At 38.5% G+C, this 17,120-nt stretch overlaps 1 protein-coding gene across 5 annotated transcripts in view; it reads left to right on the top strand.

Moving 5' to 3' along the window:
- Nucleotides 1-10,669, top strand: part of SLC16A9 (solute carrier family 16 member 9) — a 57,872-nt gene extending 47,203 nt beyond the window's left edge. For all 5 annotated transcript variants that reach the window (XM_014833401.3, XM_044755293.2, XM_070488129.1 and 2 more), the window contains 3 exons: nucleotides 2,316-2,411; nucleotides 6,983-7,891; nucleotides 8,314-10,669. In XM_014833401.3, coding sequence (XP_014688887.1) covers nucleotides 2,316-2,411; nucleotides 6,983-7,891; nucleotides 8,314-8,492 — 1,184 coding nt within the window. In that variant the 3' untranslated portion in view covers nucleotides 8,493-10,669. The remainder of the gene's footprint in view (nucleotides 1-2,315; nucleotides 2,412-6,982; nucleotides 7,892-8,313) is intronic.
- Nucleotides 10,670-17,120: the final 6,451 nt, after the last annotated feature.

Below are 17,120 nucleotides of genomic sequence, written 5' to 3'. Positions count from 1 at the left end.
TTTGGAAGTTGTCAAGTTCACAGTGATGGATTCAAGTTTCCAAAATTCTAATTTTTGCTAGAAAGCTTGAATTTCATCATTGGAAAGTATTACTGTCAGTTATTTCCCTTGATAGTTTTATTTTCAAGAAAATGTCTGCCACATACCTAAGTCTGAGTAACCATAGTTTGTCTGTCAGACATTCTTTCAAATACAAACAAGATTACATGAAAAATGGACGAGTGTAGCTGGCTAATAAAACAATCGCATAAGTACTTTTCCTTGCAACCCACAGTTGTCATAATTCAGAGGAAGCATTTAAAAAGACTTCGCCTGCTTGTTTTTACTGTGAGGGAGTGGTATTGAAGCACATAAGGCGTAAAGTTTGGGATCAATACCTTGAATTGTGCAAAGACTTTTGCAGGTTTACTCACCAACTCTTTTCACTATCAGCATAAATGTGAACACAGTGAAAAAAGTAGAGAACATATTAGTATTATTATGAAAATAGTTTTGTCCTCACAATCTCCATGAAAGCTCTTGCTGACCGTCCCTTTAATAACTGCTTTAAGGTCATCCTGATACAGATGTGGGAAGGCATCATGCCACCTTCTGCTTTTTAAAAAGTTTAAAGGAAAGGCATTTCAGATTTCTGCTACATTAGAAAAAAAAAGTGAGACAATCTTATCTGAAACTCCTGGGTCTGAAATAATTTTTAAAACCTTCTTTCTTTTTAGTCAAAGGTTAAAAGTTTAAAAGTTGCTGTTTCAACTTTTCTGGCATTGGCATTTAGTAATCAGAAATGTCTTTTTTTCTTGTCTCTACTGCTTAATGTTTGACAGAGCCCTGACAACCAAATCACAGAAAAGTAAATTCCTTCCTCCTCCCAAGGCTTTCTGAAATAGAGTCTTACTTACGGGTGACGTTTTTGGCTTCAGAAAATTGATTGTTCAGTAACAAGTCCTATTTCATTGAAGTATTCTATGGCATGTAGTCATGACAACCGTATAAATCAACCCAACTCATATTTTAGTTAATGAGATAGCATTTTTTTCCCTTAAATCATACAAAAGAGTGCTTTATTTTAAAAGGTTTATTTTGAGTTTAATTTTTGTAATCTGTCTCATTTCTTTGAGAAGACTTTTTCGGCAATCACAGACGATCATCTGAGGCCTGGGTGGTTTTAAGCACTAATTTCCTAAAACGTTTATACAGTATATTTGTTAAGTCATGTGTTCTTTCTAATCATGGTCCAGGTGCAATTGAAAGTAATGAAAATGATCTTAAGAACTCACCTAATAAGCCATGGTTAAAAGTCAGTTTTCAGATGATGGCTTATGTGTTGTTTGTAGAGTCACCCTCAAGGACACATGATGCTGCAGAAGAAAAGCAAAAAGTTATGAGTTTGAAGCCAGAGGAAAATTTTATGAAAAATAAACTGGGGTTATCAGGTACTTAATAGGGAGGAAAAGATTACGCTTACAAACAAGAGTCTTGGAGACAATCTGGAGATAAATATTGTCCTTGGGTCTCAAGAAAGGGAAATTTAGGTGTAAGATATTTTCTTAACTATAAAAGAATTTCAAATTTACAGAAAAGCAGAGAATAGTATGGCAAACTACCATCTGCTCACCACTTAAATTTAACAACTGTTAATATTTTAGTGTGTTTACTTCCTTTTTTTGTGAATATATTTTAAACTAAAGACATCAAGACATTTTGATCCTAAATAGGGTAGATTGCATCTCTAAAAGATGAAAACCTACAAATATACATTTTACTCTGAAGGGATGATCTGAGAACCCCAGAGGACCTGCCCGAGGGCCCTCACTTTGCAGACTGGGGTGTGCAGGCTACGAACTCTAGCAAGAGAGCTTGAGATGGTGAAGGAGATTTTATAGAAGTGTTGAGAGGACTTAGAGAAGATGAACACTGAGAGGAGGGCAAGATTTGAAAGAGAGACAGAGAGATGGAACGGGCAAGTTTGATTAAATTGTACTATTTTGTGTGTGGTTTAACCATTTTCTATATCTCCCCATAATGTCTTAATTTAAGTTTACATTATTCATTCATGCTTTGGAAATTGGATTATTTTTTTGACTTGACCCTGACCTTAGGGCGGATGTGGAGTGAAAACCGAGGCTGCCCAAATGTGTCATGGGAGCCACACAGCTAACATCGAAGGAGTCTAGGAATCCACACTCGGAAGAGTTTTAGCCAGTCAGTAACAGAATGTCCTATTGGAGATTCTTAATTGTTCCCCACCCCCTCACTTTTTTTTTTGCATTGAAGTAATACAGTCTGTCTTAATTTATGCAATGTCTTCTTATGTTTAGGTCTCGGATGTGGTTTATTATACACTGCAACAGTGACCATTACGTGCCAGTATTTTGACAGCCGCCGAGGCCTTGCACTTGGCCTGATTTCAACAGGTACGTTTTCAAAATAAGTGCAGCATTGCCATTATTCAGCCGTCTCATCACAGTTAAAAGTGACCAAGCACGGACACGTTTAACCAACCACTCCCCAGCTACCACTCAGGTAGCACAATTTTTTTACATTAGTCCTAGAAGGAAATTTTATTTTTCACTGTAAATATGAGCGTAGCTTTAGAAAAAACCCTAAGATATGTATATGAAAAATCAGGAGCTTTAGATGTCCAATATAAAACAGAAAAAGAAAGCTTATGAGAGTCACGTGCTGGTGAGAGCCTTGCTAAGAGAAGCAGAGAGCACTTGAATAAAGCACCTCATCCCTGAGAAAGATAGGAGAATTGAAAGGAAACTGGAGATCCTTAAGGCCACTGTCAGAAAGACTGATGCTGACGTCCCTCATCTCCATTTACTGTGGAATTACAGTTTTCCTAAAGTCCTGATTTATGAATACATCTCACTGACCCGTGCGTGTCCGAACGACAGGCTGTTTACCCTTGTTATTCCTTTAATAATCAAGGGATGACCACTGAGGGGGAAAATGCAAATGTAGAAGCCTTCTGGACTCCCTCTGATATTTTAAAGTGTGCTTCACTTTTCAGATGGATTTTTTTCTAGGCTGTTTAGGGAACTTACCAAAGTTTTCTGTGGTCAATGTTTTATAGATTTGTGTAGGGGATAAAGCAGCCAAGTTTACTATAAGTTGTAAGTTTTCATATGCTGCTTGTTAATGAGTGGGTATTCCTGGGAGGTCAGGCTTTCAAATAAGCTGAATAAATTCAATAGCATATCTGGCAACAAGATCCAAACTAATGTTTTGTTCATGGGGCCAACCCAGTGGCAAGAAAGTGATTCCAAATCAAATTAAATTGAGCTGGATATTTACCCAAGGTGGTTTAAGGATGCGTTACCAGGTGAGAAATGTGAACCGTCGTCTAGGAGGAGACAGAGTCAGAGTCTGAGGACAGGCTAAGGCAGAACTTGGAGAAGAAATAGAAAAAGCAGAAGATGGGAATCCAGAGCAGTTGGTACCCACACTATATTTTCTGTAGAGGAGCTATACTGTAGTGATGAGCACAGACCCTGGCGCCAGACCACCTGGTTTTGAATCCTGCCTGTGTCACTCACTAGCTGTCCAGTGACGGACAAGTTACTTAACTGGTCTGTTAACTGTTAAGTTAAGCCTCAGTTTTCTGAACTGTAAAATGGGATATAATAGTACTCATCACATTGGGTGACTGGGAATATTAAAGGAGAGCGTGCCTAAGACATATTGTAAGGGCTCTAAAAGCATTATAATTATGACCTAGATTTCCCTTCATGTCCAAATTTGCTGGTGCTGAAGATATTGGACATTGTATGCTGAGAGGGCTGTTCTAGCTTTCCACTCAGTCTGGAGAAGAGGGCAGAAGGGCTTGGGACGAATTAGAAATGGAGCGACTGTGGACAGTCAAAATTTGGCAGAATTAATGAGTTTTCAGTTTCGACTTAGATGGAGCTGGGTGAAGCAAAATTAAAGAGAAACATTAATCCGCTGTCTTAGTCACCTCAGGCTGCTATAACAAAGAACCATAGACTAGGGAGCTTGTAAATAACGGAAATTTATTTCTTGCCATTTTGGAGGCTGGAAGTGTGAGATGAAGGTGCCGGCATGGTCTGGTTCTGGTGAGAGTCCTCTTTCAGGTTGCAGACTGCTGTCTTCTCACCGTGTCATCACATGGTGGAAGGGGAGTGGGAGCCCTCTGGGTTCTCTTTTATACGGGCACTAATCCCATTCATGAGGGCTCTACCCTCCCAACGGCCACACTTCCTAATACCATTACCTTGGAGGTTAGGTTTCAGCATATGAATTTTGGGGGGACACAAGCATTCAATCTATAGCATCCATCTTCAGAAAAAGAGATGACAAGCAAAACAAAACTCACAGAATTTTTAAAAAAATTGGAAAGAAACCAAAAGTCAAAATACTTGAAATATTGTGACCTGGTTGAAAGAAAGGAACATGGACACGAAGTGAAGGTTTTGGGAAAGCGATCTCCCTTCCTGGTGAACAGGGGTTGGTAAACTAATGCCCATGGGCCAAATCTGGTGTCCTGTCTGTTTTTGGACAGCTCATGAGGTAAGAATGACTTTTACATTTTTGTATAGTTTAAAAAAAATCAAAAGAATAATATTTCATGGCATGTAAAAGTTATGTGAAATTCCAATTTCAGTGTCCATAAATAAAGTTGTATTGGAAGACAACCATGCTCATTCCTTTATGATTTTTCTCTGGCTGCTTTCATGCTTCAAGGGCAGAAAAGGGCAGTTGAGCATTTTTGACAGAGATTGTATGGCCCCCTATACTTTACACATTTACTGTCTGGCCTTTTATGGAAAAAGTTTATTGACCCTAGTATTAATGAGTTAATCAAAGTGTGAGTGTATCTCTCACTGTTTCAGGTTCCCTGAACATCGGTTAATATCTTTCCTTTTTGTGATAATGTATAATTTAGGCATGCATAGAAGCATAATTGGTGCTTTATTTCACTTTTCCCTTTACATTGATGATTTTTAAATGGGAATTTCCTTCTTGAAGATTAAACATTATAGTTTTACAGTTTACACAGTTCCACCACAAAGTTCTAAATTACTCTTCATTGCCTGAAAGAATTCTTGCATCTTTCTAAGCTGTGGTTGCGTTCTTGTGGGATGTAGGCTGAGGAAAGTAGTGTTCAATGTGTAATTTGATTTTGCTGCCCTGTCATATGCTTAACACATTATAGATGTTCAATGAATTTCTGTTGAATTGATTTGATATGTTTCCCTTATATTTCACGATATTGACAGCTAAACTTGGTTGGTGAGCAATGGGGAAGTTGTTCATTTTCTTAACTTAAGGTCAAAAGATGGAACTTGCAAAACACCAAGAGTATTTTTAAGTATTTAATGGTATTGCACTTTTTTAGAATCTGTACAAAGAAATGGTGTTAGACAAAAATATGAATTAACAGTGAATAGATGCTAAGTTAGTACAGAAGTACATGAAGTAGTCCTATTTTCAAATCTTTTAGTTTGTTTTCTGAAGTACTTTTAACTGTTAAAGTATGTGCCACTTTTAAAAAGATAAGGATTACATTTGCCTACTATTATTACTTCTCAAAAGTCAACATAGAGACACTTATTCTCTTAGTAGCCACAAAAAGATACTATTTTAGCTGCCATTACATTAACATGAGCTATGAATTAACATTTGCATGCTAAGATTTTGTTTCTTTGAGGATGAAGGAATTAGCTTTAAAAATGTTAGGAAGGGACAACCACGGTCCCAAAGAAAAATGTTTTCTTACAACTCTAAGACAGAGCCATTTGGTTATTTGTAAGAATGTTTGATGAGACGGATTTTTACTGCAAGCGTGGCATCCTGTTCGAGTTAAGATGTAATTTGGTATAGACTATTTTAAAGGTATGATCAGCTTGTTTAGAACTATTTGTGTGTGTGTGTGAGGAAGATCGTCGCTGAGCTAACATCTGTTGCCAATCTTCCTCTATTTTATGTGTGATGCTGGTGCAGTATGGCTTGATGACCAGCGCTAGGTCCATGCTGGGGATCCAAACCTGCAAACCCTGGGCTGCTGAAGTGGAGCTCACAAACTTAACCTCTATGCCACTGGGTCGGCCCCTAGACTCTTTTTTTTTTTTACAACCTATTTATATCTGTTTCTTTCCTGCTTTTTCACATGATGTTTCTCAATGATATTTAAATTTTAAAATACTCAATTTTTAAAAAATTGAAGCCAGAACCATGTAGGAACACTGAAAATTAATTGGGCTGATGTACCTTGCCATTCCAGCATGTCTAGTGTGATCTATGCTAAAAAACTGGAGTATTTACAGTGCTGCACAGACGCGCAAACCAGGCATACTTTGTAATTTAAATACCCTATCAAATTCCGCTTTACTCTCCTCATAGTTTATTAATATGAATCATTCTGGTGATTCAGCAGTGGATTTGAACTATCAAACCATTATAAATATCCTAAAACTAAAATATATTCTTCATCTCAAAACATAAAATATGAGAATTTGCTTTTCCAAAGGGAATAAAGGGAATAAATATAAGCATGGAGCCTAGCACATCGTAAGTGCAAAAAAAGTAGTTGCATAAGGTATTTGTTAAGAAGATGGGCTCCTGGAGTTAGACTGATTGAATGTGACCTACTTCTGCCATTTAGAGCTTTGTGATCTGTGGCAAATTTCTCAACCTTTCTAGCCTATGTCTCTTCATGTGTACATTGGGAATAATAATAGGACCTGCCCGACAGGATCATTATAAGGATTAAACAAGACTGGGCAATGGAAAGTGCTTAACACAGTGGCCGAACTATAAATGCTAACTCTTAAAATAAATAGTCTATCAGTGTTCCTATTATTATTATCATTATCTTCAATATTCTTGCTGTGATTTTAATATGAGGGCACACATGAATGCCAGTGTGAAAAAGAAGTTGCATTATGATACTAATAATGCTTGTCCTGAAGCCTTCAAACTGTAAGAGATTACGATTGAACAACTCTCATTTCCTTTTCAGGTTCAAGTGTTGGGCTTTTCATATATGCTGCTCTGCAGAAGCTGCTGATTGAGTCCTATGGACTGGATGGATGCCTGCTGATTGTGGGTGCTTTAGCTTTAAATATATTAGCCTGTGGCAGTCTGATGAGACCTCTCCATGCCTCTGCTTGTCCTTTGCCTGAAAAAACAGCTCTGGAAAATGTACCAGATAGATACTCCATTTACAATGAAAAAGAAAAGAACCTGGAAGAAAACGTTCTTGAGAAGAGTTGCAGTAGAGAGGAAACCTGCCAGAGCACCTTGCCCAGTGGTGACTGGAAACAGGAGAGTTTACTTCATAAGAACCTGACAACGGCACACACAAGAGAGACTGAAACCTACAAAAAGAAAGTTGCAGAGCAGACATATTTTTGCAAACAGCTTGCCAAGAGGAAGTGGCAATTATATAAAAACTACTGTGGAGAAACTGTGACTCTCTTTAAAAACAAAGTATTTTTAGCGCTCTTCATTGCTATCTTTCTTTTTGACATCGGAGGGTTTCCACCTTCATTACTTATGGAAGATGTAGCAAGAAGTTCAAATGTGAAAGAAGAAGAGTTTATTATGCCTCTTATTTCCATTATTGGCATTATGACAACAGTCGGTAAACTCCTTTTAGGGATACTGGCTGACTTCAGGTGGATTAATACCTTATATCTTTATGTAGCTACCTTAATCACCATGGGCCTGGCCTTGTGTGCAATTCCATTTGCCAAAAGTTATGTCACGTTGGCAATACTTTCTGCGATCGTAGGGTTTCTTACTGGTAATTGGTCGATCTTCCCATATGTGACCACAAAGACTGTGGGAATTGAAAAATTAGCCCATGCCTATGGGATATTAATGTTCTTTGCTGGGCTTGGAAGTAGTCTTGGACCACCAATTGTTGGTAAGATATTTGTTTCAAAGTCAACCCATTTTACTTTTCTTTGTAACATCTCCAGATATAGAAATTCAGATTGTAATAATAGTGCAGATTTGCACAAAATAAATCTGCATGGAAGATCTCATGGGAATGATTTCTTCAAAATCACTTTGATATGGATGAAAAAGCCAATATACTTGCTCAGGGATTTGTGTTCATTATTTGGGAGAAGCTCAAAATGCCAGCTTACTCTTATCCAAATATTTGAGAGATTCTTCTCTTCTAACTCCCAATGGGCCACTTTAGAAGTCGGGGTGGCGGTGGGGGGTGGAGGGGGAGTAGTATATATCCTAACCCAACTGTATATAAAATCGATGAAATTAGAATATGGGCTTCATATTCATGCTATTTCTATCAAATTCACTTTTTTCTTACTCTCTTTTCAGGTTGGTTTTTTGACTGGACCCAGACCTACGACATAGCATTTTATTTTAGTGGCTTCTGCGTCTTGCTGGGAGGTTTTATTCTGCTGCTGGCAGCCTTGTCGCCCTGCGATACATGCAACAAGCAACTCCCCAAGCCAGCTCCAGTGACCTTTTTGTACAAAGTTGCCTCTAATGTTTAGGAGAATATTGGAAGGCACTACAAGACTGTTTTCTTATAGCAAAATTTCACTATGGCTGACTCTGAATGAATTTTTTACATATCCTATTCTCTGTGTACTGTATACATAGCCTCTATTGCCTGTATTTTTTTTCTCTTTTTTCTTTTTCCAAGATGTGGGACTATTCTGTTTTGCTAGTATTCATGAGTTCTTGACATTGTAAAAATTTTGGTCAGCCTCAGAAGGCTTTCTCTGTGTCAAGAAATATAATTTCTCTGCACACTCTGTTGGTTCCAACGCAAGGCACCCAGAGGGAACTCTTCTGTTTTATAACTGATGCGGGCAGCCTGATGAGATATGTGTGAAGGCCGCTGGGGACTAACTCATTCTCTTTTCTGTTAGACCAGCTAGTAAATAGAAGACTTCGAGCCAGTCAGGAAGTGAACATGGTTACTAAAACAGCCTTAAGAATTGCAGTGGAGCAAACTGATCCTTTGAAAAAAGATATTTTAAATTATAGTCACTGGTTTTCATGATTCTAATTTATTTACCTTGATGAAGCACCCACTTGTTTCGTGTCCACTGAGCATAAATCGTTTCAATTCCGAAGGAGATTGCCGAGATGCAGGCAGTCTCCAAGCAGAGGAGCCGTCGCTGTAGCCTTTCTTCATGGGTGGCCGCTGTAACCTTGCTCACTTTGTCAGCATCCGCTAAGCTGTTGTTTCCCAGAAAGTGCTGATTTTACCTGTTTCCAAATTGGAAATGCATATTTAAACCATTCCATTCTGGCAAATGGGAAACATCCATTTGCTTCGGGCACAGTGGGGATGAATTGCAAGTCCTTGCATATCTTCTCGATGAAGCATTTATTTGCTACTATTAGATTTTACTGCTATCAAACCTTAATTCAAGGACAGAACTAAAAAGTGTGTGTGTGTGTGTGTGTGTGTGTATTGTGCTCTGAGTCTGTGTGGGACATGGGAAGGGAAAAGGGCAATAGGAAATTGATACCCTGATCCAACTTCATTCAATCTTAAGAAAAATGTTCTAGGAAGAAAATCAATGTTTAATAAATTGACATTTTTCTTTTTTTTTTTTTTTTTAAAGATTTTATTTTTTTCCTTTTTCTCCCCAAAGCCCCCCAGTACACAGTTGTATATTCTTCATTGTGGGTCCTTCTAGTTGTGGCATGTGGGACGCTGCCTCAGCGTGGTTTGATGAGCAGTGCCATGTCCGCGCCCAGGATTCGAACTAATGAAACACTGGGCCGCCTGCAGCGGAGCGCGCGAACTTAACCACTCGGCCACGGGGCCAGCCCCTAAATTGACATTTTTCTAAAGAAATGTTTTTAAAACTTTGCTGTGCATCAGAATCCTCTAGATCCTTTAAAAAATATAGTTGCCTGAGTAGCACTCTTAGAGATTTTAATTCTGTAGGTCTAGGCTGTGGGCTAGGCGTCCATATTTTTAACGAACTCCTCAAGTGATTCTGATAGTACAGCCTGGGTTGAGAATGGCTGTTCTAAGACTGGCAATAGAGAAACATTTATTCTCTTAAATAGAAAACAAAAACCCAATAAACCATTGAGGTAAGGGGTTTTTAAAAATAGCCAAGTGTGGTTCTTTAAATTGGAGGCACTCTTCCCATTGTGCCAAAATTATCTTTTCATTTCTTTTGAAATATGTAAGATTATTTTATACTTCTATGTTGCCTTTCTTCAAAGGCGCCTGAAGCACTTTATAAGCATGAGTCCCCACAACACCTCAGTGAGGTAGGTAACTAGCGCTTTTCTATGCAGTAAACCTGGAGTATGGGGAACTTCACGGCTGAGTTAATCCTACTCCATAACGCAATAGTGGGGCTCCAAAGCGCCTTGGACTTCTGCTCCATACTCAGACTTCTGGAAAGTTTTCTGTACCTCATTCTTTAGTCACTGTCAAGGCTAGTAAATACAATAAGTGACATTTAAAAAAATTAAACTAAATGTTTTTGTGTTGACAGTTCCTTTTTGCCAATATTATACAGGAAATCCAATAACCTGAAAATTTTCACTTTTATGACATCTCCACATTCATCAATGTTGACAGCTGTTCAAGCGCATCTTCACTATGTCTGCTAATGTCGTCCGATGTGTGCATTATCTGTTGTCTAGGGAATGAGTTTTAGGTGATAATAAAATATTTTTTGTTTGTTTTGCATCCATTTGGTTGCTTTTTCTCTTCTTAGTCAGTCCCCCTCCTCCAAATTACAGTGACACTTCACTTGCATGTAAAAATATAAATTACCTGATATTCACTTCAGACCCCAGAATTTGGTGATTGGACATCAGCATATTCAAAAGTAAATTTGCTAAACTGTTTTGACCATGGCCTTCCAGAAAGCTAATATGTCAGTCCTACAGAATCCTTTTGAAGAAGAGGAGACAGGTTTCTCTTTGAGATTCTTATTAATGATCTCACCAATCATTAATGGAATCCTTAATATGTTCCAAGCACATTACATTATTTATCCCTCATAATAGTCATGTGAGATGGGGATTATGGTCCTCACTTATGGTATAAAACATCATTGCCATGATATGGACAATGTATGTATATATGTAATTTCCAAAAGTGCAAAAAAGGAGTTTCTAGTAAACCCTTAGATTTCTAATGTGGCTGGGAAATGGGGCCCAGCTGGGAGGGTTGCTATAAGGCCAATCCTTTAGTGAATAGAGAAGTCATGTTTACATGTTAATTATGTAAATGATTATTCATGACTTGCCCATTTCCCAAGAATTAATGTTTTTTAAAAAAACAACAATGAAATTATATTAATTAGAATATAATCTTTCTTTTGTGACTTAAAAAATACTTGACATTCCAAGTACCTGGGGCTCTGTTGGGGAAGGTGTGAAGTAAGGTTTGTTAGGGACCCTATTCCCTGATTTTGTTTAATACCACCTCACTCCTTTCAGCCTCCTGCCTCTCTCTCTCTCTGATGAACCTCCTAGGAGCCAGTTGGTGATCTAGTTTTCTCTGGGTGACCATGACATCAGCGGAGAAGTTTCAGCCACCAACTTGTAAAGGCCCCAGGAGGAGCAATTCTTGAGAACCAGAAGTTCCAGCATTGGGAAATCATGTGCTGATTAGAAAGTCTCATGACCTCAGATAGCCTCAACTTCTAGCAATCAGTGTAGGATTATCTTAACTCGGGATGTTCCAGGAAATAAAGGAAAGCTCTATTTTGAAGGAAAGATTGTCTCATTTTTTTCTTTTACGTAGAGAGAGTATTATGTTGAACACATAAAATACACAATTTACATTAGCAGTGCCATAAAATTTCTCCTCCATTAATAACAATCTCGGGACTCTTGGCTCTGCAGTCAAGGGTGTCTGAAGGATGTCAGTTAATAAGATGCCTGTTTGAGTAAGGAGTTTAACCCCAATCAGTTAAAATGATCAGCAATCTATGAATACATGGATGATATTTGGCAATACATGTACATACTTATTAAAGTTGTGATTCCTGAGTTCAGATCCCAGCCCAGTTCCTGGGGCTGGGTGATTATGAGCAAATTCCTTAGCCTCTCAAAGCCTAAGTTTCCTCATTTGCCACACACCTCGTAGGGCTATTGTGGGAATTAAATAAAACAACTTGTATATATGCCTGGCACATATTTGGTAAGTGTTAGCTATTATTATTTTTGTTGTTGTCGTTATTCTTTAGTGTGTGGCTTCTGAATACCTGAGGGAGCCATCAAGCGTCCCTGGGCACGGATGTGGGGTAAATGTTTGCATCGAAGGGCCTCATTTAGGAAAAGAATAAGGAGCCTTCTGTTATCTCTAATTTATGCAACTGTCACAGCTCTTGCCCTCCTCCGAGCATGTTCTTGTCAAAATCTTTCATCCGTAGGGATTTGTGACTCAGCACATTTTTCTGGAATTGCCATTCAGAAGCTCTGACACAAAACAGAACAGAACACATGCTGTTCCTCCACAAATCAAATAGAACCCACTTTGTAAATTGAATTGCTATGGGAATTTGAACTGTTTTTTTCCTTAAGAACTCTCATCTGAGCTGCTTGGAAGGCTGGCCTGAAACGGGGCAGAAAGCAAAATGCCCTGATTTGTTTATTGAGCACTAATTGGCTTCAGCTCAGGCCCTTACTTCACTCTCTTCCCAGTTTGCCTTTGAGATTTACTCTTGAGGGAGTGTACGTCCTTGCCAGGTCTTCTGGGATTCTATTCCTGACGGGTCTCAGTCACATTAGTTGCTTTCTACTACATGCATTCCTTGGCCTAAACAGTCACTTACTTTTATTCTTTCTCCTTGAAAACATAAAAAATATACATATTTAACAATTAAATGTAATCAGTTTCTTTCTAAGTGGTATTCTAAAACTTTGGTAATCAGCATGTTTTCAATAAAGAATAATTAACTATGTGCAAGGTGCTGTTATGCTGTAGGTCACCTTAAATCTATGTAGCCACAGAGATATGCCTGTTTTCTCCTCCTGAAAACATTCCTCTTGTGATAAGTCATTATTCCTCTAGCTTAGATCTGAAAACTCCTGAACATCTATAGCTTTAACAGGGCATTTCTAAGAGTAGCCCGAATAACTTTAGGACCATGACAACAAAGGTGATGAGATGTGACTGGCTATATCTACCTCTGAAAGATGCTGGGCCAGGGTTAACAGCTCATTTGCATACAATCTCTAAGGCTTCTGGGAGGGTGCCATTTTGAGAACTCCTGGGCAGAATTCCCTCCTGAGGGAAATGCATCTTCCTGCAGGTCAGGTGTGAACAAGGGGTCAGTGGAGGTGGAGGAATTATTTGAGGCCAATGAGAGTACCACGCTACAGACAGAGTCAGGATGAGCTAAGGTCCCTGAACAGAACTGTAGAGTGTTGGTTTGTCCAGCAAAATGGGACAATATAATATGGGACCTTCCTCTGCACAAGACTGAAGACAACTGTAACTTCCAAGGGATGTGTTTTTTTGTTGTTTTTTTGTTTTTTTATTAATGTTATGATAGATTACAACCTTGTGAGATTTCAGTTGTACATTTTTGTTAGTCATGTTGTGGGTACACCACTTCCCCCTTTGTGCCCTCCCCCCACCCCCCCTTTTCCCTGGTAACCACCAATCAGATCTCCTTGTCAATATACTAACTTCCACCTATGAGTGGAGTCATATAGAGTTCGTCTTTCTCTGACTGGCTTATTTCGCTTAACATAATACCCTCGAGGTCCATCCACGCTGCTGTGAATGGGCCAATTTTGTCTTTTTTTATGGCTGAGTAGTATTCCATTGTGTATATATACCATATCTTCTTTATCCAATCATCAGTTTCTGGGCATGTAGGTTGGTTCCACGTCTTGGCTATTGTAAATAATGCTGCGATGAACATAGGGGTGCAAGGGACTCTTGGGATTTCTGATTTCAGGTTCTTAGGATAGATACCCAGTAATGGGATGGCTGGGTCATAGGGTATTTCTATTTTTAACTTTTTGAGAAATCTCCATACTGTTTTCCATAGTGGCTGTACCAGTTTGCATTCCCACCAACAGTGTATGAGGGTTCCTTTTTCTCCACAACCTCTCCAACATTTGTCGCTCTTGGTTTTGGATGTTTTTGCCAATCTAATGGGTGTAAGGTGATATCTTAGTGTAGTTTTGATTTGCATTTCCCTGATGATTAGCGATGATGAACATCTTTTCATGTGGCTATTGGCCATATTCATATCTTCTTTTGAGAAATGTCTGTTCATGTCCTCTGCCCATTTTTTTTTTAAGATTTTATTTTTTCCTTTTTCTCCCCAAAGCCCCCCCAGTACATAGTTGTATATTCTTCGTTGTGGGTCCTTCTAGTTGTGGCATGTGGGACGCTGCCTCAGCGTGGTTTGATGAGCAGTGCCATGTCTGCACCCAGGATTCGAACCAACGAAACACTGGGCCGCTTGCAGCGGAGCGCACGAACTTAACCACTCGGCCACGGGGCCAGCCCCCCTCTGCCCATTTTTTGATCAGGTTGTTTGTTTTTTTGTTGTTAAGCCATGTGAGTTCTTTGTATATTATGGAGATTAACCCTTTGTCAGATAAGTGGCTTGTAAATATTTTTTCCCAATTAGTGAGTTGTTTTTTGGTTTCAATCCTGTTTTCCCTTGCCTTAAAGAAGCTCTTTAGTCTGATGAAGTCCCATTTGTTTATTCTTTCTATTGTTTCCCTCAACTGAGGAGTTATAGTGTCTGAAAAGATTCTTTTGAAACTGATGTCAAAGAGTGTACTGCCTATATTCTCTTCCAGAAGACTTATTGTTTCAGGCCTAATCTTTAGGTCTTTGATCCATTTTGAGTTTATTTTGGTGTGCGGTGAAAAAGAATGGTCAATTTTCAATCTTTTGCATGTGGCTGTCCAGTTTTCCCAGCACCATTTGTTGAAGAGACTTTCTTTTCTCCATTGTAGGCCCTCTGCTCCTTTGTCGAAGATTAGCTGTCCATAGATGTGTGGTTTTATCTCTGGGCTTTCAATTCTGTTCCATTGATCTGTGGACCTGTTTTTGTACCAGTACCATGCTGTTTTGATCACTGTAGCTTTGTAGTATGTTTTGAAATCGGGGATTGTGATTCCGCCGGCTTTGTTTTTCTTGCTCAGGATTGCTTTAGCAATTCGCAGTCTTTTGTTGCCCCATATGAATTTTAGGATTCTTTGTTCAATTTCTGTGAAGAATGTTCTTGGGATTCTGATTGGGATAGCATTGAATCTGTAGATTGCTTTAGGTAGTATGGACATTTTAACTATGTTTATTCTTCCAATCCATGTGCATGGAATGTCTTTCCATCTCTTTATGTCGTCGTCAATTTCTTTCAGGAAAGTCTCGTAGTTTTCATTGTATAGATCCTTCACTTCCTTGGTTAAGTTTATCCCAAGGTATTTTATTCTTTTCGTTGCAATTGTGAATGGGATTGAGTTCTTGAGTTCTTTTTCTGTTAGTTCATTGTTAGTGTATAGAAATGCTACTGATTTATGTATGTTGATTTTATACCCTGCTACTTTGCTGTAGTTGTTGATTATTTCTAATAGTTTTTCTATGGATTCTTTGGGGTTTTCTATATATAAGATCATGTCGTCTGCAAACAGTGAGAGTTTTACTTCTTCGTTACCTATTTGGATTCCTTTTATTTCTTTTTCCTGCCGAATTGCTCTGGCCAACACCTCCAGTACTATGTTGAATAGGAGTGGTGAAAGGGGGCACCCTTGTCTTGTTCCTGTCCTCAGAGGGATGGCTTTCAGTTTTTGTCCATTGAGTATGATGTTGGCTGTGGGTCTGACATATATGGCCTTTATTATGTTGAGGTACTTTCCTTCTATACCCATTTTATTGAGGGTTTTTATCATAAATGGGTGTTGGATCTTGTCGAATGCTTTCTCTGCATCTATTGAGATGATCATGTGGTTTTTGTTTTTCATTTTGTTGATGTAGTGTATCACGTTGATTGACTTGTGGATGTTGAACCATCCCTGTGTCCCTGGTATAAATCCCACTTGATCATGGTGTATAATCTTTTTGATGTATTGCTGTAATCGGTTTGCCAAAATTTTGTTGAGGATTTTTGCATCTATGTTCATCAGTGATATCGGCCTGTAGTTCTCCTTCTTTGTGTTGTCCTTGTCAGGTTTGGGGATCAGAGTGATGTTGGCTTCATAGAATGTGTTAGGGAGTTCTCCATCTTTCTCAATTTTCTGGAACAGTTTGAGGAGAATAGGTATTAAGTCTTCTTTGAATGTTTGGTAGAATTCTCCAGAGAAGCCATCTAGTCCTGGACTCTTATTTTTGGGGAGGTTTTTGATTACCGTTTCTATTTCCTTACTTGTGATTGGCCTATTCAGATTCTCCATTTCTTCCTGATTCAGTTTGGGGAGATTGTAGGAGTCTAGGAATTTGTCCATTTCTTCCAGGTTGTTCAATTTGTTGGCATATAGTTTTTCATAGTATTCTCTTATGAGCCCTTGTATTTCATTGGTATCTGTTGTGATTTCTCCTCTCTCATTCCTAATTTTATTTATTTGCGATTTCTCTCTTCTTTTCTTGGTGAGTCTGGCTAAAAGTTTGTCGATTTTGTCAATTTTTTCAAAGAACCAACTCTTTGTTTCATTGATCCTTTCTATTGTCTTTTTTGTTTCAATATCGTTTATTTCTGCTCTTATTTTTATTATTTCCCTCCTTCTACTGACTTTGGGCTTTGTTCTTCTTTTTCTAGTTCTGTTAGGTGTCGTTTGAGGTTGTTTATGTGAGCTTTTTCTTGTTTAGTGAGGTGAGCCTGTATTGCGATGAATTTCCCTCTTAGGACTGCTTTTGCTGCATCCCAAATGATTTGGTATGTCATGTTCTCATTTTCATTTGTCTCCAGATAATATTCGATTTCTTCTTTAATTTCTTCAATGATCCATTGTTTGTTCAGAAGCGTGTTGTTTAGTCTCCACATTTTTGCACCTTTGTCTGCTTTTTTCTTGTAGTTGATTTCTAGTTTCATAGCATTATGATCAGAAAAGATGCTTGATATTATTTCAACTCTCTTGTATTTATTGATGTTTGCCTTGTTTCCCAAAATATGGTCAATCCTTGAGAATGTTCCATGTGCACTTGAGAAGAATGTGTAACCTGC

The sequence above is a fragment of the Equus asinus genome, chromosome 2 (genome assembly GCF_041296235.1).
Source record: "Equus asinus isolate D_3611 breed Donkey chromosome 2, EquAss-T2T_v2, whole genome shotgun sequence".
Taxonomy (NCBI): domain Eukaryota; kingdom Metazoa; phylum Chordata; class Mammalia; order Perissodactyla; family Equidae; genus Equus; species Equus asinus.
This window is presented reverse-complemented; position numbering and strand designations above follow the sequence as displayed.